Source organism: Schistocerca gregaria, chromosome 6 (assembly GCF_023897955.1).
Source record: "Schistocerca gregaria isolate iqSchGreg1 chromosome 6, iqSchGreg1.2, whole genome shotgun sequence".
NCBI classification, from domain to species: Eukaryota; Metazoa; Arthropoda; class Insecta; order Orthoptera; family Acrididae; genus Schistocerca; species Schistocerca gregaria.
In genome coordinates, this window is record NC_064925.1 from 366,091,639 (window position 1) to 366,118,143 (window position 26,505).

Genomic DNA, 26,505 nt, shown 5'->3' on the forward strand with positions numbered 1-26,505 from the left:
CAATAATTAATAATAAAATTAACACTACGGTGCAACAGTATGACTTCACCATGTGTTTTACTGTAATGCTGTATAGAGGTTCTCTGTGCTTTTCTAGTCGAGAATAATTACGAGAATACTTCTTGCCAGACATGAAAATTTGTTTTCAATTCTTGTTCTTAATTATTTTCGGTATCTTCCTTTCGTTTCGATATAAATCATGACTAAGTAAATAACTGAGTGAATGTGATTGCAATTTTATCATATGCTACATCCATTAAATTACAGTATGATACATTGCTTTCATTAATTGTCTATATGTAGTATCTTTGCCTTAAGTATGATGTCACTGCTCAGATCTGACGAGTGGAATCAGACACACAGAATTTACCACATTTCCAGGCTTCGGTCCTATTCAAAATATTATGTACTCACTGCCCTCTGCAGGTCCTAGAAGTTTGTAGCAGCAATTTCCTAACATCCTGTAGACTATGGCCATGGCCTTGCCGCAGTGGATACACCGATTCACATCAGATCACCGAAGTTAAGCGCTTTCGAGCGTGGCTGGCACTTGGTTGGGTGACCATCCAGGTCACCATGAGCTGTTGCCATTTTTCGGGGTGCACTCAGCCTGGTGATGCCAGCTTAGCAGCTACTCGACCGATTAGTAGCGGCTCCGGTCAAAGAAAACCATCAGAACTACTGGGAGAGCGGTGTGCTGACCACATGCCAATCCTATGCGTATCCTCAGCTGAGGATTACACAGCGGTTGGATAGTCCCGATGGGCCACTTGTGGCCTGCAGACGGAGTGTTGTAGACTGTGAATCCCCATTTAGAATTCAGTGTAAATTGAATAAATAGGAATTGAAAATGCCCAGACACTCAGCAGTAAAGTATAAGAAACCTTCTTGGCCACTCCTATTACTTGTTATTGTATATCGATTTCAAAACAAACGTAAAACTTTAAAAATATTGCCTATAACTTTGCACAACTAACATATTACATAATTGAGATATTTTACATGTCTTCATGAAATCCTTCTCCAGGACAGTAACAGTAAACATCGCTTAGCTTGTGTCAGTTATTATTTACCTAGGTGCTCCTTTGGACATCAGCATCAGTGTCGAAAACTGCAAAACCTTGTAACTTCTTCCTTTTGTCAGGTGTCGGAATATCGTTATCAGTCGGCATGTAGTGAAATTACTCTCCTCATACAAGTATTTTGCGGTGCTATATGAGGAATTACAGGTCTCAAAAGACTGCTATAATAACTCCATGTCCATTTAGAAATAATTTCGCCAGTCATCAGGTCCGCTGTGTAACTCTTGAAGTAAATTAATGTATGTATACTGCCGTTCATTTAAACCATTCTTTCCTCTTCCGATACACTGTTAGCATTTTTTAAGTATAGGTGTGAAAACAGCAGAATTACCTGCATTACGAGTTGAGCCGGATTCACAAACATGCAATAAAAGTATCAGCACAGCTAGTGGCATACTGCAGTTGCAGGTGTGGACTACCAGTTTTTAATGGCGTAGCCTAAGAGATGGAATTTATGTTATACCACAAAACGTTCAACTTTGTTGTACTTTGTTGGGCCACTTTCCTTCCAATGCTCCTCCCTGGTGGCAGTATTTCGGAACACGAGCATCCTGTCATGGTACCTTGGAGTAATTGCTGTTGTACTCCATTCGATTTTAGCATGTTTTCATTTTATCACTGAAAAGAATAAAAAATGTTTGGCAGGTACACTTTCGCAACTTTTGAAAAGACAAGAACAGTAATCTATGTTTCATTTTCTGCAGCTGTATATGAGTGTGTATGTGAAATAAATAATCATAATACATGTAACCAAAAAGGTGAGTAGTATCAACTTTGTGAGACCAATCGTCGAATGAATTGTGGATTATATGCAGGATATAGCTCTTGAGTGTGATGTAGCAGCTATTAAACTAAAAATTAGTCATTCAAAATGCCTATATCAACGAATACAATACAATTTTAATGTCTTGGAAGAGTGGCGTGCTTACAGACGATATTTACTCGGCAGCTGTTGGTTAGTTTGCAATGCAGATGGCAGTTTCGGCTCCCAGTGTTATTTCTTTTATAAATGTGTTTGTGGCCCCTGATTTCTCTGGGTGCAGAATCTATTTTCGGATCCAACATTTGGTTTTCGTCTTCTTTATTCGTATCTCTTGTCTAATACCATAACCTTCACTCGCTGATATGATTTCAGGTGACGCCATATTGAAAGCTGTGTAACTACGTAGTATTTGTGGCGTCCTGTGTGAAAGGCAGCTGACGATGCCACTACAGAGAACCACAAGCTATGGCGCCACATTACTTGCATGTGTGAACCGGGCTTTAGCTCCTGGTTGTCCTTTGTTAGACGGTAGCCACTGAAAGTTTTTTCCTGCATCAACAAATGGCAGGCCAGCAGTAGATTTGAACTTTGCCGTTTGGTCGAACGAGATTCGCGACGATTTATTGCATGCACAGACTCCGGTAGAGATAGATCCTTAAGCCGGGTTCACACAGGCAACAAAAGTGTCGCCACTGCTAATGGCGAGCTGCAGTTGTTTTGTAGTTGCATGTGTGATCTCCTAGTTTTCGGTGGCGCCATTTAAGAAGCGCAACGTTTGTCACGCCACAAAAAGTTGAACTTGTTTCTACTTTGTTGCGCCATTTTGCCTTCTCCACAATCGAATAACGTCATTCGATTGCTACCTCGAGGCTGGATTCAAACCTTTCTAGTGCGTATTCGTTCGCAGATAGTGCTTTTGCTATTAATATGTCGAAAAAGTGGTCAACAGCGACAATTATGAGATTCTTGGAGGTGTATCAAGAACGAGAATGCCTTTGGAACCACAAAAGCGAATCATACAAAGACAGAAATGTCAGAGATGCTGCATTAATTGAAATAGTAAAAAAAAGCATGCGTGAATATGTATCTGGAATTGATGTAACTACAACAAAATTAAAAATTCGATGCATTTGAGATGCTTACATGAATGAACATAAAAATGTACTGAAATCACTTAAGAGTGGTGCGTCTACAGACGGTATTTATAAACCCAGCCTTGCTTGGTTTGAAGCTGCAGACCCGTTCTTAAAACATGTAGTTGAGACAAGAGAGACGAGAAACACTTTGTTGAGTAATATTTTACATTTATTATGTTTCCAAAACATCTTATTTAGTAATATGTACAGCCGTTTAATCAGCTGAGACAGGTGACGCCATTTTGCAAACTGTGCAATGACGAAGAATTTGTGGCGTCCTGTGTGAACGGTTGCTCACAGCGCCACTCCAGAATGACTTGACTTGTGACGATACTTTCGTTGCGTGTGTGAACCTGGCTTTACGTGTGGAAATGCCAATGTGAATCGACCTAAGTATTTTTATAATCGATTTGTGACTATTATCTCTGCACAGAATGACATACGTAGGGAACATAAATGTTCTGCGGATTCCAAAATCAATGCGAAATACAGCGAAATAGCAGCTTATGAAAAAAGGAACTCTGAAATGTTTTTTAAAGGAAATACATTGTAATATGTCACCTTAAATGAATTGTCACCGTACCGGAGTGTTTATGCCACTGTTAGAGCAATCTCCACAACTTCGCAGTGCGAATAAAGTATGGAAATACCGTTAAGCAATTCAATAATTGTGACACACAAGGGGAAAAAGTCTTAAACGGTATTACACAGAATGATGACCCAAATAATTAGTTCTCGTTTCGTGAGTCCTTCGGCATGATATGCATCGCATCATGTCGGAATTTGAAATGGGCGGCAACTGGAATGGCGGCTGATCACGTGAGGTGATGTTGGCGTCATGTTAGCGCCCCTGGCGGCAAACAGCCTAGATCGGTCATTGAGGAAGGCGCCATTTTCCCTATTCTGCTTCATGGTTCAACATGAGTGATTATTCAGCGGTTGCGCCGCCATCAAATTTCAGTCAAAGTTCAGCTTTTGCTGCCGCCCTTCAACGTGCGAGACAGGTACGAATTCAATATAAAAATAAGCAATAAATCAATTATAATAACTATGTTTTTCGTTCGATCTTGTCGTTTAAAATGGGTACCAAGTGTGGCTGAGCGCCATGCTTTTGTGTTGCATTGTTTGCTTGAGTGTTACCGTAATTATTGTGTTTTTCTGTGTTTTAAATCGTCTTTTACAATAAACGTCTAGGAGTGGCGTGCAGTAATAATTGTATTAATACTTATTCGTGTCGCTTCAGCTGGAATGGCCGGCCTTGGAATTTGTAATGGAGGACAGCCACCTTAAGGATGAGTGTAATTTGTCGAATGTGATGTAGAGAGTAGTGGTTCGGATTGTAAGTAGGGTTCACAGTTTGCAAGTGTATCACTTCTATATATTTCGGCCGTCACCGGCCATCTTTCAGGGCTACTCGAGCAAAATCGATATTTTTTGCGTAGTCCTTACCGCGTCGCGAATACAGCAGAGCCATGGCCCTGCAGTACACGACGCTGAATAGTGTGTTAATGTGCACTGACAAATTTCACTGTGATTAATAGCACTTTTAAGACTTGTTCGGATATTCGTATACTTCCGTTACATTGAAGATAAATGTAAGCTGTACCTTTGACTCGTGGGGGACTTGCACTAAATTCCGGCTCACAATGGAAAATGCGCTTCAGGTATATTACTTGCTTAGGTTGGTGTTGACGCGTAGTTTCTAATCGTTACAAATAACTAATGCTACAGGGAATGGCTGATAGGGGGCGTTGCAAGTCTGCATCCAATCAGCTTACTAAAATTTACCTGAAAGTAATGTGAAGTTTTCATAGACTACATAGTCATTTGTGTGTTCCTGGTGATTTGTACTAGTTGTTTTCACATTTGAGCATGTGTAACTAAGCATGGTAATCTTTGTGTATTTGAATGTGTAACAATGAGCTATGGTATTGCACTTTTTATTATAGTGCTGAATGACATTGAAATCTGCATGCTATCTCCAAATGTTACTATTGAGTTAAATGATTCCATTCCCTAAAGTAGTTTCTTTAGTTAGGAGACTGATTAGCTTAATAATTTATTAACGGATTAACCAGGGTGCATCATTTTTAGATGTAAACATGTCAGATACCCAGTTGTTTGGTTTCGATATTTATAAGTGGTTAGTTTTCAACCTACTTTTATTATGGTCCTGGAGAGCAGATGTGCTTTCACATTTGTTATATTTTGTATATTTTTGTTATAAGGTGTCTATTTTTTGTTTCTTATTGGGATGCTCATTTTAGGTGGCTGTTTAAGCAGTTGTTTCGTATATGCTCTGAAGTGTAGAAGTGTTCTGGTGTTAGTTAAGACGTGGATAACTGAATGTAGTTATTTTCCTCCCTGCAGAGTGTCGTTTTGCAGTTTATTTTTATTATTGACTAATATTTCCACAATGTAACTAGTTCGCATGGAAATGAATGGTTTGAAACTTATCAACACACAGGTTGATTCTGACTGACAGAAATCGTCAGTAAGCATTGTCTTAAAACTGTTTAACAGTAGATAATATTGAGGAAGGTAGTGTAGTTGTGAAATTTTTGACTGCTGTAGATAGTGAAATTTTCATGCTTGCCGCTCTACAGATGCTGTTTGAGTTAGTCTGCTCTTGTTTCCCTTCAGTGCTAATACTGAGTTAACTTGGGTGTCCTTGCTGATCCTTGAACTTCACCACTCAGGTACTTCAGTGCTGTAATGAGCTCAAGCTCACAGTGCCTGTACCGGATCTCATTAGTTTTGACCACTACATTGTGTTTTGGTCGGTTTATTGTTGTGATCGTGTGTTGCTTCATTAGGTTTTGATTTACATCTGTTTAATACTCAGGATTTTTCTGTTTTTTTCATTTTCTATAAAGAAAATTAGGCATTATGGTTCCACATGAAGAGATCATGGATATACGAACGAGTGTGACAGTCTGTATGTGTTGTTTGATGTTGACATGAGTGATAACTCAGCCATAGGTTTCGAAAGCTTCAATCCTAAATTGCCTGCCTCAGCAGGTGTAGCACTCCTGTCTCAAGTTTCAACAAGTGTAATTAATAATTCTTCCGAATATGAAGAATCAAAAAGTGATATAACTTTAGAATGGAACACCAAATCTGGATTAATCTATTGAAGGAAAAGCCATCTTTACATCTGTGCATTTGTAACAATTGTGAATTTGCAGCTTAATTTTGAACTCAGAAATGTTTTTTAATCATTGTTTACCTCAGTGGTGGCATATCTATCAAGAGACTTTGTGGGAAACACTCCAGTGCAAAAGATGAGGTAGGGCTCTTGGATAATAACAGCCCGGGTAGAAAATATACACAGGCTCCTATGCTGTCTGAAATAGCCTATTAGGTGATTGTCTGTTCTCAGCTGCTACTGTAGCAAGCATGTTTGCAGGAGCCAAATGGTAAAGAATTTTTCTGAATTTATAAAGTGTATTTAAGTGTGCTGCAAACCTGGAGTATATGCTGCGTTACAGGTCACTTCATTAGAACCTTTATTTGGTATTTACATTTGTTGGCTTCGCCAACTCACAGGTTACCACTTTCCAATCTGACGTAGACCTTGGGCTGCTGTTCAAATTAGTCTGCCAACACAACCAAGATTTGAGGGCTTTGCAATATTACACTCTACCAACTGATTTTAATAATTTTACATTTGTAGTGAATGACTTTCAAACTGTGGTAAGCATGACAGGGTGCAAATTATTTGAGGGGAATTGAAAGGCTTAGTTAAGTTTGTGATACTGCCATAGTGGCTTGACCACTGATGATGCTGTTGGCACTCCTTTTTTAAGCAGTTCGTGGTGGTGGTATGTTGTGTAGTCGGGTATCGTGTTACTGTGAAAGGTGGCATTTTGTTTAATGTAATGATTTGTGTACATTGCACATTGTGTAGTTGTTACCATATGTGTTGGAAACCCAGTTTCAAAATGTGACCTGATATTTTAAAATTTTAATATTTAAAGGTGTTATCATCATAGGTTCCAAGTAATTTGATTTTTAGAATATGTTTGACTGTGCCAAGTATGTCTGTATTTATGCAATGCCTTACATACAAATTACGTGGTGACAAGCTTTTTGATGGCTTTGCCTGCATACCCATGATCTTAGACTTGAAAATGTGTGGTTGACACATTGAACATCATTAGGGAGGAAGATTGTGCTTAATACTATTTAATCAGCTCACCGAGTACAGGAAAGAAATAACAAGATTGTTTTCGGATGTTTATATGTGTTATTACTTCTCATCACTCATACCCAGTGGTAATGGGGCTCCCACAGGCAAACAGAATGGTTCCTTTGAAAGTGCACAGCCAGTTTCCTTCCCCATCCTTACAACAATTAAAGTCTGTGCTCCATCTCTAGTGACCAAGCTGTCGATGGGACATTAAACCCAGTCTCCATTCTTTTTCCCATCTGAACAAGGCTCTGTAGTCTTACCAGTGCTGACTGACTGCAGTGTCAATCAGCTGATACATCTGTCACTGGATGTGGGTATGCAGGGGCATGTGGTTAGTCTACCACACTCCTGTTTTCATTTTTTGTGACTGGAGCCACCACTTCTCACTGAAGTAGCTCCTCAGTTGGCCTCATAAGGACGAAGTGCACCCTGCTTGCTGCTCACCACATCCCGGCTGTCTCCCATCCAAGTGCCAGCCAAGCCTGACAGCACTTTCCTGATCTGAAGGGAGCTGGTGTTGACCACTGTGGCCAGGCAGTTGGCAGTAAAATGTTTAGTGACCCTGAAAGTATAATTTGGCATTGATATCTTTAATTATCAAATATTTTTTCATATCATGTCGTCCCGCCCTCGCCTGCGGGATGGTTGGGATATATTACCCCCAAAATATATTTATAGAAATAATTATTCAAATATTGAATCAAGTATATACAAAATATGATTGCTTAACTCAAGAACTGGGGCAATTTCACTTCCACACGTACAGTGATGGTAGGTGATTCTTTCTCCCAAAGAAGCCATTATAATTAGGTGCATGGTATAGGAATCCGTAGAAGATTAACAAACATTTATTTTTGTGTGTTGGGTGTATGTAATAAGCATCAAAATACTTGGCGGAGATTTGTTCATTACGTAATACAGTTCTGAATTTACGTTGTGCTTTATTTATAATTGTCAAAGTTGGGGCGAAGAAAAAATATTACATTTTTTAACCTATATGCTATACATTGATAGAAGTGCCGTTACAGTGAAGAGCATTGTTGCTTTCTTTAAACTGCAAAGCGCATAATGCTGTTGGTGGTACCAGAGGTATGTGACTGAAAATAAGTCATCTGTAAAGCTACAGCAAGAATGAAATTGCTTTACATGATTGGAGATGCAAGAAGGAGCTATGCCAAATTAATTTTTAATTGTTATGGCACCTTTTCATGTACAGATTGTAGGGGCAATGCTGTGCCCAGGTCATTAAAATGTTACACTTGACATATGTGTTTAAAGTTGGTAGCGTAACAGGTTAATACGTGAAGTACAAGAAGCATGTGTGAAGTACAAGAAGCATGTGTGAAGTACAAGAAGCATGTGTGAAGTACAAGAAGCATGTGTGAAGTACAAGAAGCATGTGTGAAGTACAAGAAGCATGTGTGAAGTACAAGAAGCATGTGTGAAGTACAAGAAGCATGTGTGAAGTACAAGAAGCATGTGTGAAGTACAAGAAGCATGTGTGAAGTACAAGAAGCATGTGTGAAGTACAAGAAGCATGTGTGAAGTACAAGAAGCATGTGTGAAGTACAAGAAGCATGTGTGAAGTACAAGAAGCATGTGTGAAGTACAAGAAGCATGTGTGAAGTACAAGAAGCATGTGTGAAGCACAAGAAGCATGTGGTGTTCAATTGGGGGGGGGGGGGGGGGCATGAACCAATCACAGTGTGGTTATCTCTGGCAGTCGTGATGTCAAAGCTCGCATGTATGCCTGCCTCCTTTGCTGTGAATATAAATGATGTGCATTGTGTATGGTTTCTACCGTGTTCTTGCGTTTTACTGTGCTATGTTTCACCGTGATTTAGAAAATGACACTGAAAAAACTTAGTTGGCCTAGTGACAATCCTGTGTGTCAATGTGTGCTGCTAGACAGCGCAGCACCGAAGTTGCTACAGAGAACTTGTGAGCTTTAAGAGCAGGAGAAAGAATATGCAAGTATTCATGGCCAGCTATCAGTTCCTGCTGACAAAATTGTGGAACAAACATCAAAAGATCTTGGAAGTAGTGTAAAAGCAGTAGTAAGCAAGGGAATGTTATTGTAAAAGTAAAAAAAGATGTAGATGTGAGCCGTAATGATTCAGAGCCGTCCTGATCAGGTGATATATTTTAGCGAGCCCTGGAAAGTAGGAAATACAGTCTCGCCCTGTCACAGGCACAGATTCTTGGAAGACTGATGCAGCTTGCAGGCATATGTATCTTTACAACAGGAAAGAGTATCCTACAGTAGCAAAGTTAATTAGTATCATTAAAAGAAAGTGAACTTTCGGAAGTTACTAAAAGTTCTGTAAAGAACTGGCTTCTGTAACAAAGCACTAGACAAATGCAAAGTCCTGTTAGAAATGGCGCACATTGTTACACCTTAAACCATATTTTTGCACAAAATTGTGGACAAAAACATTAAGTAAATTTTTGTTTTTAATGACCATGAATACGGTCTGAGTGCTGATTCCGACTACAATGACGATGAGGAGCTGGATAGAATTGCACTATTGTCACCATAAAATAGTGAATAAAAATCTATGAATATCGGTTATTTATTCCATCCTTGCCATTATAAAATGTAGTGAGATATTAGCATCTAGATGGTTATTTATTTTGTAAACTATGTACTGCAGATTTTTCAAGGTATCAGTCATCATTAAATGTATATTTTCTGTTTCTTTATGCAGTTATCGAAACCGTATGCTGTATTATGAATATTTCTGCATTGTTATGCAGTTGTTAATTTGCTGTCATTGTGGTACTCATAAATTAAGGATAATTGCAGAATGTGGCACTAAAAAAAACTGGCGCCAATAGCATAGGCACATAGGGAACACACACGACATAGATCTAAAAGTCCATGGTATTGGTGACAAGTTGAGAAAACCGTCACAGAACAAAACGTGCTACAAAATGCCACTGTTTCCTCCACATGTACTCAGACATAAATATGTGATATGATCACCATGCACATGTATGCAGGCCGCACAATGGGTTGGCATACTCTGGATCAGTTGGTTGAGCAGCTGCTCGGTTATAGTCTGCCATTCTTGCTCCAGTGCCTGTTGGAGCTCCTGAAGTGTCCTGGGGATTTGAAGATGTGCAGCGATACATCGACCGAGAGCATCCCAGACATGCTCAATGTGGTTTAGGTCTGGAGAACAGGCAGGCCACTCCATTTGCCTGATATCTTCTGTTTCAAGGTACTCCTCCATGATGGCAGCTCAGTGGGGCTGTGTGTTATCATCCATCAGGAGGAAGGTGGGATCCACTGCACCCCTCAAAAGGTGGACATACTGGTGCAAAATGACGTCCTGATACACCTGACCTGTTACAGTTCCTGTCAGACATGCAGGGCTGTACGTGTGCCAATAATAATCCCACCCCACACTATCAAACGATGACCTCCATACATGTCCCTTTCAAGGACATTAAGGGGTGGGTATTTGGTTCCTGATTCACGTTAGATGAAAACCCAGCAAGAATCACTGTTCAGACTATACCTGGACTCGTCCGTGAACATAACTGGGACCACTGTTTCAATGACCATGTACAGTGTTCCTGACACTCTCCTGTGACCAGGGCTCAGTGGAATGCATATTGCAGGTCTCCGGGTGAATAAACCATGTCTGTTCAGTCTGGAGACAACTGTTCCAGTGTCTGCATTAAGGTCCAAGGCTACCTGTTGTACTCCATGGCTGTCTGCGGTCATTGATGGTGAGATATTGGTCTTCTTGTGGTGTTGTACACTGGACATCGACTTAGTTACTTCATCGTACTCTGACATGCACTAGCACACCTCGTAGTACGTGAACTGCTGCCAGCAGACGACGACCGCAGGTCAAATGCACTACATGGTCATGCCGCGAGGTGATTTGAACCTGCAGACTGCCTACCAGAGGGTTGTTTCACTATGTGTCAGCATTATCCTTAGTTTATGAGCATGAGTATAAGTGGGACAGAAAACTGTATTGTCTATGTGTATAGAGGCTTCAGTTGCAACATCACTATTCCAGTATAGCCATTGTAACTTGATGTAGTGTGAACTGTTAAGTGGAATGTTTCTCCAGTGAAGGTTTAAATACCAGTCTTCTGCTACAACCAAGTTTTCAAGTGACACTGCTATGTGAATTGTATACATGTGGACTGATGTTTTCCAGTATCAATATTTTGGAAACAGTGTACATGTTGTTAGCCTGCCATGTGATTGCCATTTCTAGTTCCAATATTCAGCAAATTGACTTTTCATTGAGTTGTGGCAAATGCTTTCCAGTATGTATGAAATGTTCAGTTGCCAGTTTTCATCTCTTACTCCATTCGTAGGAGACTAGGTCATCATTGCATTTAGCCTAATAACAAAAGTCCTTTTTCTCATTTTGTAGCTGTCATTAAAAGTATTGATTCTTGCTATCGCGTAGTTTTTATGTGGATGTTGGAAGAATTTACTTTTGAGTAAGTATCACTAAGCTATGTTTGTTCAGTTTGACCGTATGAAATTGTTAAACTAAATGGTGTTATATGTGGTAATGGAAAGTTCATTTGAAGGAAAGGTATTATGTAAACATAAATTTGTCATTGTGCAAGGATTTATTTTATACTGGTGTTTTTCCACAATGGTAACATTAGCAAGTTAGGTGTCATATTTGTTGTTACTAATGTCACACACAAGTTTTTTAGGCATTCATTGCCTTGTATCTGAATTTAATGTAGCTGTAATTCTGTGGCCTTCCTCGCATTTCAGCAATTTGCTATTCACAAATCATTCACTTCCTGTAAGTTTCCAATAGTCATACATATTGACTGCACTGTCCTGTCGCAATAATGTGATGACCATCTTTGTTAGAAATCAGTGTGCAATAACCACTAACAAGGCTGCAGGTGTCAGCACTAGCTGTGAAGGGTATACGAATGAGGGGATGTGGGGACAAAATGCAATTGTTGTAATGTGGAAATGGAGTGATCTGTTTTGACAGTCTAAAGGGCATGAACATTGGCTTTCACACCAGAGGTGGAAGCATATCTGAAATGGCAAAGTTTGTAAACTGTTCACATGCCATTTTGGGCAAAGTATACTGTGCCTGACAAAATGGAGCTATCCAAAACTTGTGCTGAGGCAGGTGTGGTGCACTGTGGGCCTTACATGACAACTGAAAACATAGCAATCTATATTTGCAAGTGGTTGTTAAATTCTTGAGCAACTGAGTGCCCAGGTGAAGTGAGGGGCTACCAACAGTCTCCTCAGTGACCATCCAGCGAATGTTGCATGTGTGGGTCTCCAAAGCAGCTGCTAGTTTCATGCACCCCTGCTGACTGCTGTTCATTGGTGACAAAGGCTGGAACTGGCACAGCAATTCTGCAGTTGGCCTTCTTAGGTGAATCAAGTTTTTTGATCCATTGACAGATGGCTGTTGGCATGTACAGCTTTAAATGCCTCGCAACAATTGTCGGATGGGGCCAGGCTTGGGGTGTAAATTTTATGGTCTGGTGAATGTTTTAGTGGCATTCTGTGCATGATCTCACCATGCAGTGGATCAACATAAGTGTGCTTTTATCCTTGGGACCCATGTCCACCCAAACAGGCAGTTTTTTTCCCCTTGACATGATGGCATCTTCCAGCAGGACAGAGCACCATAGCTCACTGTTCGAATGGTACGTGTGTTGTTCAAATAGCACCAGAATGAGTTTACTGTGCTCCCTGGATTGAAACCAAGTCAAGAATCTGTGGAACCAACTCAATCATGCACCATGGATCCACATCCTTGTCAGTACATTCCAGAACATCGTTGACATTCTTCCTGTGTGTGTCATGACTGTCAGCACTTGACCTTATGTAATTATTAATATTGACAACCTGTGTGTAGTCTGTGTATTTAAGGGTTAGTGGTGTTTAATGTAGGGTTCTTTGATAGCTGTCATAGTTCAAAATTTTCATTGCCAATGCTTTCCCCTTCCTGTATGTCCTTTACTCAAATGGTTTTTGATACCACAGAGAGAGAGTGAGTGAGTGAATAGTGCATATTGCTAAATTTGAGTATATTGCTGAAATCTTTGTTCAAAAGCACTTTATTACCTCATAAACACCCCCCTCCCCCATACATGCATGCACATTGCTGCCAAAGTACATTTCATACACAGCACTAATCACACTATTGTATCCTTCTGGTCAAGAATTGAGTCAGCTACATTTATGCAGTTAACATAATCAGTGATCGGCTTCGCGTGACATTGCCTGAAGCAACTTTAAGGCTGTCAATTGTGACTGGGACACCAGTCATAAATACGAAGCCTTTTTCTTTATAATGGTGTAATGTAGTGCTTAAAATATAAACGTTAAGAGTAGAAGGTCAAAGGTTCAAATCATTTTCGTCATAGTACTGGTTTTTTACTTGCTCTTTTTCATTTTTCGGTCTTTCTTGTTTGGAATCTACTTGTTGCCTATAAACAACAATCAAGTGACCACATGAACTGCTTATTGGTTGGTGATGTGGAATTCCATGTAGCCTATGTGAGAATAGTTTTGTGTAACTAGTGACAGTGGGAAATTAGTTAGTATTTATTGCTAAAACTGAAATTCTGCTGCAGAAGATGGCTATGCAAACATATTATGTACATAGTCACATATTATGAAGTTTTTGTCTTGAAATTGTTCGTAGGGTTAGCTTTAAATTCCGGGAACAAAGTGAGCATGATTTTAGTTCTGCTGCAGATTGTTGATCGCCATTTTCTTGAACAAATTGCACATCGTGAGGCTGTGGTTAGGTTAGAACAAGAGTTTAAATTAAGATCTACAAAATCTGTCTGCCGTAGTTCAGTCATTGATCACCAAAAATTGGCTATCGGCAAAGCATCTTCCATTTTTGTCATCCCTCGTGCTGTCTGCTTCCACCAGTGCTCCGTGTTACACATTAACTGCATTTGTGATGTTACCTGCTGTGTGTGTGTGTGTGGGGGGGGGGGGGGTAGATGTGTGTGCCTCCTGTAATCAAGCAGGCTTGGGAGGATATTTAGATGTTGTTTTATCTTGTAAGCTCTCAAACTATAGCATATAGGGTGTTGTTGTAAATAGCAATGGTATGTAAATTTATCTGGAAAATAAATATCTGTTTACAGATTGCAGCCAAGATCAATCCTGGTGGCTCAAGTGAGAGCACTGGTCAAAAACGGCCTTTGGAAGAGGGGACAGGTAAGACTTTCCAAGAGTGTAATATCAAACTTGTCAACTATAAATTAAGACTGAAACATAAAGTTTCATTCATGTGGAATGTATGCGTATTGTTCCACTATACCAAGTTTTGTTGAATGGAAACTCTTTCCTATTAATTTATCTAATCACCTCTGCATAGTACATATACTTTCTTACTTTTTCACCGGCAGAAGTGTGTTAGCAGAACTAAATTTGCAGTGTTTGGTGCTTGGGCGAATAAATGGTACAGCAGGAAAGGAAAGCTGTACACTGTGTGTGTGTGTGTGTGTGTGTGTGTGTGTGTGTGTGTGTGTGTGTGTGTGTGTGTGTGTGTGTGTGAGTGTGTGAGAGAGAGAGAGAGAGAGAGAGAGAGAGAGAGAGAGAGAGAGAGACTTAATTCTGTTGTGACCCTCTGGAACAAGTTGAATGGGGAAAACAATTGCAGGGGAGCCCGAGGCCAAGAAAGCGGCCACAACTAGTGATCCGCAGATAGCGGCACTTCGGGCACAGCAGACTACTTCACAACCAGTGAACAACGCAGCGGCAGCTGTTCAGGCGGCTGCCGTGGCAGCCAGGGTGGCGGCGGCTGCAGCAGCTGGTCTCCCAGGCCTGGGGGGCGTTGGTGTCCCAGGCCTAGGAGCTGTTCAAAATGAAGACATCAGAGTGCCTGACAAAATGGTTGGCCTGAGTAAGTACAGTATTAAGCAGTTGCTACTTATTTATTTTGTAAAATCTGTAGGACACTTGATAGTTTCTTGACAGAACAGAACTTTCTTGGTAGTTAAATTACATGAAATGGATTTGGATATTACATTTTTAAAGATACATACGTGATAAATGGCAAACGTAATTGCTGAGTTGTTTATGAATCTAAAGTTACTGTAATTTGAGAATATGAAATGGTTATTTCCAGTTTTTCCGTAATGTGATATACTGTAGAATCAATTTCACTTTGAATGACATAATTTTTATTACAGTGTTAATTGTTCACTTAATAAAGGTAATGAATGCTGAGCTAAAAAAGTGAACAGTAAGGATTGCTTCCTAATCTCCCTTAAATCACAATGTTAGACAAGACACACACTATTTACTGTAGAAGGAGAGATGGTTTTGGGTAATAGCAGAAAAAGGCCGTGTGCAGGGTGGAGCAATTGAAAAGCAGCTCAATGGGCAGTTGGTCTGCATTGGCAATGGGTTCCTGACCAGCTGGCAACACTGCTCTGCACACGTGGCAGCAGAGTATTGCTTGTTGCACCTAGGCATGTTCCTTTTACACTCGTCGTGTAGAGGATAGAATCAGGCTCGGAGGATGATGATGTTCCTTGTTGCAAACTGCTAAGGAAATGATCAACATTCTGGATTCATTGGTTCGTCCAAAGAAATGTAAACTCCAGGCTATATGTAGCAGCCAAAGAGATGTAACAGATTAAGAATTTCTAGCTCTTTATGGAACAACTAAACAGTGCTACTGTGATTTGGTGCAGTTGATTTCTTGTGCCGTGACACAATGGTGGTTTTATAGCCCAAATATTGAGAGATTTATATACATGGAAATGTGGTGTGGTGGTTTGTGCTTGTCAATGTGAACACCATTGTATTTACATTCGTTGGTGATTTGTCTTTGCACTGTTAGTTTCTGCTTGACAGTGTAATTTTGCAGAATGATAAAGGGTATTTAGTCACATAAGAGAACACTATCGGTATGATTTATAATTCTTTTGCACATTTGCTTCCAGTGACGTATGGGTAATTTTACTTTAAATAGTGAATGTTTGGTACCTGCATATTTAATATTATAAATTCCTTTTTCCATTTCACACCCTACTTTGTCAGATGACTCCTACAGTAGCATAGGAGTTTGTAATTGCATAAAATGGGATTATTTTAGACTTCTGTAAACACCTAATGTTCACAGCCTGCTTGTTAATCTTGAAATGCTGCAAGTTTGAGGTGCCATGTCACGAATTGTGCTGCGCCACGTGCCGGACGTTTGAGTGCGCCCGCACGTGTGTGTGTGTGTGTGTGTGTGTGTGTGTGTGTGTGTGTGTGTGTGTGTGAGGGGGGGTCGGTTGGTCAGTCCTTGGTATAAGTTGCAGTTACTTGCCTTAGAAGTTCACACATATTTGGACATCTTCAAATTAAACTGGCACACAGCTTTATTAGAGACATGACACAACTCAAATCTCGTGGTAACAAGGGCTCCGAATCGCTGGGAACTGATTCGCAACAGGTTGGAAGTGTTTGGCTGGAGTCACTCCAGTCACGCTGTCTGTAAAGGTGCATTAAATTATGCGGGTAAAGATTCACTGCCAGCTTATGTGGACAGTGTTGCTTTTGAATGACTCCTTGTTTGGAGGGCCTAAGTATCTTTTCTCTAATTGATGGGAGACAGTCATTCAGGATGAGGTAAAGGAACTAGTTTTTCAGCTGTGTGGTCTGAAAGTCAGTGTGTTTAAGTAGGGGTTTTAACTAACAATATCAATACTGTGGTGATCATCTTCATCCAATTTTAGTATGCTGTTATATAATACATTGTAGTGTAATCTTCTGTTAACATTTTGCTGCAAAAATTTTATCGTTTTGTTTTTTGATTAAAAAGTTCGATGATACAACAGTACTCCATCATGAAACATACATTTAATTGAAGTTTTGCATTATTAACGTCACATTTTGATTCTGTAGCATTCTTTAGTTTGTGGATTATCATTGTTTGTGAATATTTGTATCACAAACCATTAACAAGAGCTGTTCAGAAACTTTAATGCATTTAGAAGCTCTTGTAGGAGATTATAAATGATTGAACTTCTTTGTTAAAGATTCCTCACTTCCATGGCAATCTTTAGTGCCTCTCTTTTTCTTTCGGTTTTTTATGTTTTGAATATTGCTAGAAAGTATTGAAGGAGAAAGAAAAGAAATTTGATCAGAAGTTACTGTTAAGAAAGAATTCTGAAGGTTGTTGTTGATACTGAAAATAGGTAGTAATTGTTCTCAACACATTTTTCCATTCAGATATTTCTTTAAATCAGCAGAATAGTTCTTATGTCTAATCTATCCAGTCTTATCTACAAGAAACGCCAGTTCTCTAATGTCATTGGTTGCGATGATTGTGGGATTTAAAGTAGACTTGAATTCAAGAATAAATTTTCGTAGTTTGCTTTCAGTTCTATAACTATAATAACTTGGTAATCTAATATAACTTGTACTATTAATTTACAGTTATTGGAAGAGGTGGTGAGCAGATCAGCAGATTACAGAATGAATCGGGTTGTAAGATACAAATGGCTCCTGACAGTGCTGGTATGCCAGACAGAACATGCACTCTCACAGGAACACGGGAGGCCATTAAGTAAGTACTTCAGAACTATTTTGGTGCCCTTTGCTTGACTGGAAGCATAGTATGTGCTTATCAGTTTTCTATTGGGCAAATAATAAGAGATGAAATTTCTCAGGTGTGAACCAATTGTTCATTACACCTGTAGCCCGATTCATCACACACTAGTCTTTTTAAGGAATTGTTGGTTCAGGTACATTGTTCAGGGCCTATTTTCTTCAGTTTTGAGGCCTGTCCCACTTTTTGTCCAACAAATTTTTATTGAAGTGCTACAATGAGACGTATTTTTAAAGTATTTGTAAGTGTATTATTGTGGTTGATTGGCCAGATATAATTACGTTATAAAGTTCTTGTTGATTAAACACAACTTTATTTGAGCAGTGAGTGGTGGTTCTCCCCCCCCCCCCCCCCCCAACTAAACTACATCACTTTGGTCATAGCACAAACCAAATTATTGTGCCACTGCAAGTAGTTGCAAGATGCTGGAAGTTCTTCTCAAACTTGCAATAGTTTTGTGTATTCAGTACTGTTACAAAAATGTGTGTCGAAAAGAATGTGGCAAAAGCAGTGCTGAGATAAATGCATTGGTGCAACCCTTTAACATTTCTAGTTTGCCAAGCAGCTACCGAAGCTGAAATGAATTTACCATTTGTTTTACCAGAAGGGAAACTAAAATGGCAGTACAGACATCTCTAAGTTTGAGCTGAATTTTTAAGGTTGACAGAAATATCAATTTATTACAGTCTTAATGAAAGTAATAAATACTGTTTGCGAAAATAGAATGTTTTGTAATGTATTGGTTATATAGCCTGCCTCGAGTTTGGCTCCAGTTTTCGAATATTTGATGGTATAATAGAAGAGATGTGCAAAACTGGACATGACATTCTCAGAAAATTTATAATCGGTGTGAAGTTATTGAAGCTGAAATAGGTATGCCTCTGTATGCATTTTCACCTAAACATTTCATTTTTTTTTCCTAATTATGTTCTTCATAATAATTTTTCTTTGCTAATGATGACTTCAGCAGATACACTTCTGCAGGTATGTGCAGTGTGTTTCTGAAATTAATTTGGCAAAAGGACTCGCAGAAGTGAGCTTTAGCAAGTTTTTGTTCTTTAACATTTCAGAATGTGGTTGCAAAAGTTACTTCCTACTGTGCACTATACTTTTCTTATAGTACTCATCATTAATGATAAAAAGGAAGTCTCTCTCTCTCTCTCTCTCTCTCTCTCTCTCTCTCTCTCTCTCTCTGTGTGTGTGTGTGTGTGTGTGTGTGTGTGTGTGTGTGTGTGTGTGTGTGTGTGTGTGTGTGTGTGTGTGTGTGTGTGTGTCAAAAGAACTACTTGTGCAATTGTCTACCTCCCCGTTGCTGGTTTCATGTGACAGCATCTGAAGCCCGAAGTATGATGTGTAGGGCTGACGTAAGAATCATGCAGTGCAAATCCAGTGAAGTAAGCATTTGTATTAGTGGCAGTACATATTTCTAAATTGCTAGGGAAACTGTGCCATTTTAACAATGAAATGGGTGATATAGATCAGTTTGCAAAAAATATTATAGTGTGTAAAGGAGGCTGCATTCACAGTTCAATCACTAGGCATGGCCTTTATTGTTAAGTGAAGTTACATTCAGTGCATCAGTTTCAAAGTTATTAGCATAACTTTTATGGACATGTCAGTGTTTTCAATCATTTACAATCGAATTACTGCTCTACATACCAGATTTAAATGACAACTTACTTCAACAGTGAAACAGTCCTAATTGCTGCCTGTGAATGGTATTTTTTGTGGCTAGCATGTTGTCTGTGAACACAGTGTTGTTCAGCAAGTGTGCAGTAAAGAAAGAAAAAGTCGTAACTAGAGACATTGATTTATTGCTGAACTCGCAACTGGGCCAAGAAATTGACGATGAATTAACAATTGCTGTTGATTTAGTAATTTGACCTAATATTTTTGTTAATGAACAGCCCAACACTCTAGCACTTCAGAACTGGATTTTGTTTTGCTACTTATTCGTCTAAGTTGGCTCCCATTATTTAAAAATATCGTGAAGGCAGTTGGAGGGCATTTTACTTGGTGTCAGAAATATTTCTTAAATTCATTGCAGCTTAAATGGCACTTAAATTGTTCGCTATTGCAGGATGTGCTGTAATGTCATTTGCAAAATGTTTGTCAGTCGTGCTTAACTATGCTGTATTCTTCCAGTCGTAATTAGAATTAACATTAAAAATATCCATTTTAAGTTCCCCACTTGTTGTGTCCTAGTAATTTCCTTTTTTCTTTCACATAGTCGTGCAAAGGAGCTGATCATGAATATTGTCCAACAACGCAGTAGAACTGAAGGAACTGGTTCTGGTATGGGTGATATGAACATGGGCTCATCAAACCATGCACATGTAAGTGATAAATTAAATTTAAAACAAAACACCACTTGTAACCAGGAAACATAGATTTATAATTTCATACTTTCTGCACTTTGCTGAAACAAGAGGAACATTTTTGAGGTCTCTTTAATTTTATGCCAAACTTACTTTCACCATTCATATAAAGTAAACTTAATCTATTAATTGTGAGCAAAATTTAAATTTTCATTGAAGAAACAAGCTTGTAGAAATATTTTGAGAGAGTGAGAGAGGGTAGGGTAGTAGAAACTGGGGAAGACTATCATGTTGTACAGGTGGAGATCATGGTACCTGGTCCAAAAGTAGGACTGATTATTGGGAAAGGCGGTGAAACAATCAAGCAGCTACAAGAAAAATCTGGTGCTAAGATGGTGGTCATCCAAGATGGCCCTGCTCAGGAGCAGGAAAAACCACTGCGAATCAGTGGAGATCCTCAGAAGGTGGAGGTGAGCATTGCAAGAGTTGACTTGTTTAAAAATAGTTGGTGTGATGTTCACTGCTGTGAGATGTGTATTATTATCTTCAAATTGTTGCTTTTATTTTTATGTATAAGAACTATCAGAATGATGTTCCATACTGCAGAGCATGGAGTGCTTGAATTTAATCACTGCTGGATTTTATTACTTCAAATCATGATTAGAATTCTTTAAAAAATAAGATTCACAATACAGCTGAATTTTGAAGACTCGGTGTTACATGAATTGGTTTCATTTCAGTATGCGAAGCAGTTGGTGTATGACTTGATTGCTGAGAAAGAGATGCAGGTAAGCATGTCAAGTTGCAGATTCGGACAGTGTTTGATATATCAGTAGTTTTTCTACTGGAATCACTGAGAAATGTCGTAAGAAATAAATTGTTTGTGAAGCACTGAGTGACTTGCAAGTGATTGACATGTCAGCAGGCATTCAGCCGCGGGGGCGGAGGGCAGCGTGGGGGTCAGGGGGGCAACCACAACTACGATGAATATGGTGGAGCTGGTGGGGGTGGTGAAGCAGGCGGAGACACAGCTGAGGTTAGTTTTGCCTTCACTTTGTCGAACCCTTAGTGTCCTTACTTAGAAGGCCTTTTCACAACCTGTGGATATGTGCCTCTTTCCAAATTGGTGTTACCAGCATCATAGGAGACCTAAATTTGTTCCTTGTTCTGCATTTATTTGGAGACCTCATTTTAATAATGTTCACATGGTTACAAGTGGTGCTTGTTGCTGGACATGGTTTTGAATGTGAAGAGGCCTCCTAATTCTTAATTTTCCATTATTCTTTAAAATTGTATTGTAATTTTGGGTGATAAGATTCAGGAGATATTTAAAGGACAGTCATTAAGACAGTCTCTTGGAAGCATGCATCAGTTGGTTTAAGCACAATTCAATATGCTATCCCCAAGCGTCGGTATTCGTGTCTGTGCTAAATTTTGTAACATTTAAATGGTGTGCAAAACTTAAGTTATTGAAGTTCCCCAGCATGTGCAACACATTGCATCAGTACATTATTGTAACTTGAATTACATCAGACTGGGATGTTTTGTTTACTTTGACTATCCAAACCAACTGATGAAATGCTTCTTGAGGACTGAGCAGCTTGGTAGTGATTTTTGCGTTGTTTCCAGACACAAATATTCTTTAATTTCGAAGAATAAATAGTCCTGAATCATTAAATCACCTGCTGCATGTACTTGGATACTTGGGAATTTATAATGAAATCTGCATGGTTGGATTGAACTAACTCTTTTGATTAGTGAATTTAAAGCATTCAAGTAGTTCTGTATTGAAGGTTTGTTGATGTCTATTTTCAGGTTGCAGTGCCAAAGGCAGCAGTAGGTGTTGTTATTGGGAAGGGGGGAGATATGATCAAGAAGATCCAGAATGAAACGGGGGCTCGTGTGCAGTTTCAGCATCAGGGCCGTGACGAAAACCCTGGAGAGAGAAAGTGCCTATTAACAGGCAAACCTCACCAGGTGGAACAAGCTCGTAGAAGGATAGAGGATCTCATTGAGAGTGTCATGGTGAGAAGTTTCCTTCCGCTCCTGTCGTGTCTGTCAATATAGGCTGATTTGCATATTAGTACTGTGGCTTACCACTATGCTACCACTGCACCTATGCCACCCTTTAGGGACATATATTCATATTTGGCTCTGCATGTTGCTCTCTTCCCCATTTTCTTGGGATTTACTTATTGTCTTAACCTAAATTAATACATAAGATATCCATCTACAGTTTCAACATATAGGGCTCTAAATTGCTGCTACATGTGTCTAGTTCTTTAGAGAAATGATAAAGTACATTTCAGCTTTGTAACATAGGACTTTTGTTACATGAAATACAGTTAGTGCATTACAGTAATTTATGTAGAACATTGTGCTAATTCATGAAATTCTTAATGGGCTATTAATATTGGGCAGAGGAAAATTCCTACGTAACGCAGTAGTTTTTGTTGATGGAACAAATTTTTGAACTTGCGCATGTGATGAAAATGAAAAGCACAGCTTCAGACAACTGAGGTTTCTCTCTCTCTCTCTCTCTCTCTCTCTCTCTCTCTCTGTCTCTCTCTGTCTCTCTCTCTCTGTTCTTAGTTATTGCTTCCGTTCTGTCTTCTCTATTTACCTTAGTGGGGAAAGTCCATGAAAAGTAGCTAATGCGATGTCTGTCCTTGGATTAGTAGCAATGCAGCTGGATCTGATAAAAATTAGGTTTTGGTGGTTTTCCCTTCAGATTGCAGTTCTTGAATATGTATGACATAGAGGTTTAACATTAAAAATGAATTGACGGTTCATTCAGAATATAACACTTAGCTGTCTTGATGCAGGTAAAGATTTGGAGAGATTGATACAAACTAAAATTGCCCTTTTAATACCGAAAACAGCCAATATCCTTCCTCAGTCATGTCTTTACTGGTTCCTTCATGCTTTTCTAGTTGGTAGTTCCTTTGCATTGCAGTACTTGTGAGCTGTGGTTGTGGAGCTTGTTTTGGCAGCCTTATTTCAAATACAAAAGGGTGGTATAGATTTGAGGTGCTGTTGATCTAATCCTTGGCAGGGCATAGTTGGATAATATCCTTGTAGGATGCGAATAACATTCAATGCTCACAAACAGTTTATTTCTTCTGTGTGTTTTAATTTTTAATAAACGGTTCTTAGTATAATAAAGTTAGTTTATTGCTATAAATAAGTGGTAATGTAAGAAGTTTCTCATCAACGTAGGGAATAATGTGCGGTGCTAATTAGTCTGCATTAATGTAAGAACAGACGTGGAAGCTTTATATATATATATAATCTGTGTGTGGGTGTGCCTATTTTGGCAATGACAGTGTCGGTATACTCATCTTAGAGAGCAATTTCTTACTGTTAAAATAGCATGTGCTATATCGTTTTTAAAGTGCAAAATTCAATAAGATAATCCAAATGTCTGTGAAGAGTTCAGTTAAAATGTTGGCGTAATGCCTGTGGTTATGCTAATTTAGGTATGTATATCTGCCACAACAGGAGCCATAGCTTTTCTTTTGAGTTTACAAATCCACTTTTAGCATCATATTGACAAAATATGTGTGATTACAGCGTCGTGACAATGAGATGGGTCGCGGGCGGGGCCGAGGTGGTCCAGGTGGTGGGGGCGGACCACCTTATGACAGAATGGGCATGCGAGGGGGGGGTGATTTCAACAGTGGTGGTGGCTGGGATCGAAGACCTGGTGGGATGCAGCAAGGACAAATGGATAAACAAGAGGCTACATTCAGTATACCTGCTGCAAAGTGTGGTATTGTGATAGGTAGAGGTGAGTGAAGTATTTCTTTTAATACATATAATAAATTGGTTTGTCCTAAATTTTAGTTTTTTTAGGGTACTGGTGTAATTTGAAATACTAGACTGTGTTTGCAAGTCATACAAGAAATAACTGCTAACTTGTTAAGCATAAGGAATGGAAGCAACAGGATGTGGGAAATGAAACTGTAAAACAGTGTGCAGTGAACTTGACATTCAACTTTTTGGTTGTCGTCTAGTAAGTAATAGTTACATTTGCACTTATGAACAATGATACGTATTTCAGTATCAAAGGAAATGCTTATCTGGAGGCAAAATGACTTGCCAGTAATTGGTTTAAGAAGGTGGATTCAAAGTACAGCCATCTCACGTGCGCAAAATATGTGTGCACACATAGACAAAAATTGTCGGTGAGCCATATCATCTCCAGATTGAAGCTGGACCAGTGCTGCCACTGACCTGTCCCTTAGTCATTTATATTGCTGTCTCACACCCCTAAGTCTGAGTGATATGCATGTCCTTTAGCCTATCCTGTCCCTCCTCGTTACTTACGTAACTATGTGAGTTAAAACTGTTCTTTGTGGTTGCATGTATGTCTACTTAAAATTTCACCTGCTGGAGAGACTGGCAAGTCGTCTTGTTACAAAGATGATTATTTTCTCAGGTCAGTTTCTCCTTTTATTGCAAGAGGAATGATTTTCACATGCAGATTAGGTAACTTTGGGAAGAGAATCGCTGTTTTTGTTGATCCAAATATTTTTCAAACGATTTTTCTTCCTGGGACTTAAATTGTTTAGTACTGAACTACAAATTACACATTCCCTTGCATAAAGATATTCTGGTTTTACTACTATGTTGTAGTGCTGTATCTTCAAATTTTCAGACACACCTGTTGTAGACATTCCTAGTTACTCCATAAGCTTTCTCCATGCTATGTACTCTTTCTTCTATAGTGAATTTTTCTAAGCCATTTTCTTGGATAATTTTTCCCAAATATTGAAATTTGTTTACCCTCTTTATCTGGCCATTATCTGTTGCTATGGATTCTGGAGCATCTTTTATATTTGTCATAATTTTTTTTCTTCAGATATTCTTAAACCTGCTTTGTTGGCTGTTTCTTCTAAGAGATTGATTTGTATTCCAGCATTTGTTAGATTTTCAGAAAGAATGGCAAAATCATCTGCAAATGCTAAACAGTTAGTTTCAATACCTTTGTTTTTGGTTCCCAGTTTGATTGGTGATAGCTTCTTTTAGTTTTTGTATCCGTGCTCTATTATTTTCTCTAGTACGGAGTTAGAGAGGAGTGGAGACAGGCCTACATCTTGTCTTACACCTGTTATGATGTTCAATGCCTTCGATATTTCACCCTGTAACTTTACTTTTGATTTGGTGTCTGTGAGTTTCACAAATAAGGTTTCATAATTTAGATTTGATGCCAAATTCTCTGATCACTTCATCTAGTGTTTCCCTATCAACTGAGTCAAATGGCTTTTTAAAATCTATAGATGTTACAACTATATCTTTGGAGTTTGTAAGTCTTTGGCGAATTATGGACTTAAGGTTGAACATTTGTTCTGAGCAAGATTTGCCCTTTCTAAATCCTCTCTGATACTTTCCCAATTGGCTATCAAGTGGTGTTTCTACCTTGTTCAGTAGTATTGTTGAAAATATTTTATAACCCACTGGCAACAAAGTAGTTATTTACATTTTGCTTATCACATTTCTTGTGCAAGAGATGGAAGAGAGCCTCTTTCCAGTCTGCCGGTATCTTTCCAGGTTCCCATATTTCTTCAAACATGAGCTGAAGGTTAGCTATAAGTTTTGGTTGACCATTTAATAAGTTCAGCTGTAATTGAGTGTTCTCCACGGGCTTGCTTGTTTTTCAGGGTACTTACTGTTTTTTTAATTTCTTCAGCTGTAGGTGGTGGATCTGCTTCTGTATTTTCATGGGGATCTGAAAATTCTAGTTCAGAGTTTGGTTCTTCACAGTTCAATAATTTTTCAAAGTACTTTCTTAGTATTTCACAATTCTGGCTGTTGCGTAGACCTACTTTACCATTTTCATCTGTGAAGCAAATGCTTGGAGCTTGGTAGCCCTTTAGATGACTTTTAAACATCTGATAGAAATTCTCGAAATTATTTTTTATAAAATTGTTTTGTATGTCAAGAAGTTGTAATTGCTCAAAAGATCTTTTAGCATTCTTTTTATTATTCTTGCTGTTTCTTTCCTTTGTATTCTAAATGCATCAGTGTTCAGGCTTCCCAGAACATTTCCATTTATTCCACTGCTTTATTATTTTTTTCAGTGGTACATAATCAGAATAAGATGTGAAAATTAAAATTTACTTTCCCACATAGGGAATAAAATTAAAATTAACACGCGATCTAGTGTAATGTAGACCAAATGCTGGTCTATTTTGATGTGCCAACTAGCACTTTGGTACATAAAGTAGGCAAACATAGTGTGCAGATACGAACATTGCTGAAAAGCAATAGTACAGTGACATTATACATTATGACTGATGGCCGGCCGCGGTGGTCTCGCGGTTCTAGGCGCTCAGTCCGATCGAATCCTGCCTCGGGCATGGGTGTGTGTGATGTCCTTAGGTTAGTTAGGTTTAAGTAGTTCTAAGTTCTAGGGG

At 39.0% G+C, this 26,505-nt stretch overlaps 1 protein-coding gene across 11 annotated transcripts in view; it reads left to right on the top strand.

Moving 5' to 3' along the window:
- The first annotated feature begins 3,808 nt into the window (after window positions 1-3,808).
- The window catches only part of LOC126278054 (far upstream element-binding protein 1), a 62,336-nt gene continuing 39,639 nt past the window's right edge, over window positions 3,809-26,505 (top strand). For 3 of the 11 annotated variants that reach the window (XM_049977861.1, XM_049977862.1, XM_049977864.1), the window contains exons 1-10: window positions 3,842-3,985; window positions 14,308-14,380; window positions 14,826-15,068; window positions 17,597-17,726; window positions 19,999-20,104; window positions 20,386-20,556; window positions 20,827-20,874; window positions 21,009-21,122; window positions 21,902-22,111; window positions 23,660-23,876. In XM_049977861.1, coding sequence (XP_049833818.1) covers window positions 3,902-3,985; window positions 14,308-14,380; window positions 14,826-15,068; window positions 17,597-17,726; window positions 19,999-20,104; window positions 20,386-20,556; window positions 20,827-20,874; window positions 21,009-21,122; window positions 21,902-22,111; window positions 23,660-23,876 — 1,396 coding nt within the window. In that variant the 5' untranslated portion in view covers window positions 3,842-3,901. Of the gene's footprint in view, window positions 3,986-14,307; window positions 14,381-14,825; window positions 15,069-17,596; window positions 17,727-19,998; window positions 20,105-20,385; window positions 20,557-20,826; window positions 20,875-21,008; window positions 21,123-21,901; window positions 22,112-23,659; window positions 23,877-26,505 lie in introns of all 11 variants that reach the window. The other 8 variants (XM_049977869.1, XM_049977871.1, XM_049977866.1 and 5 more) reach the window with 6 other exon arrangements.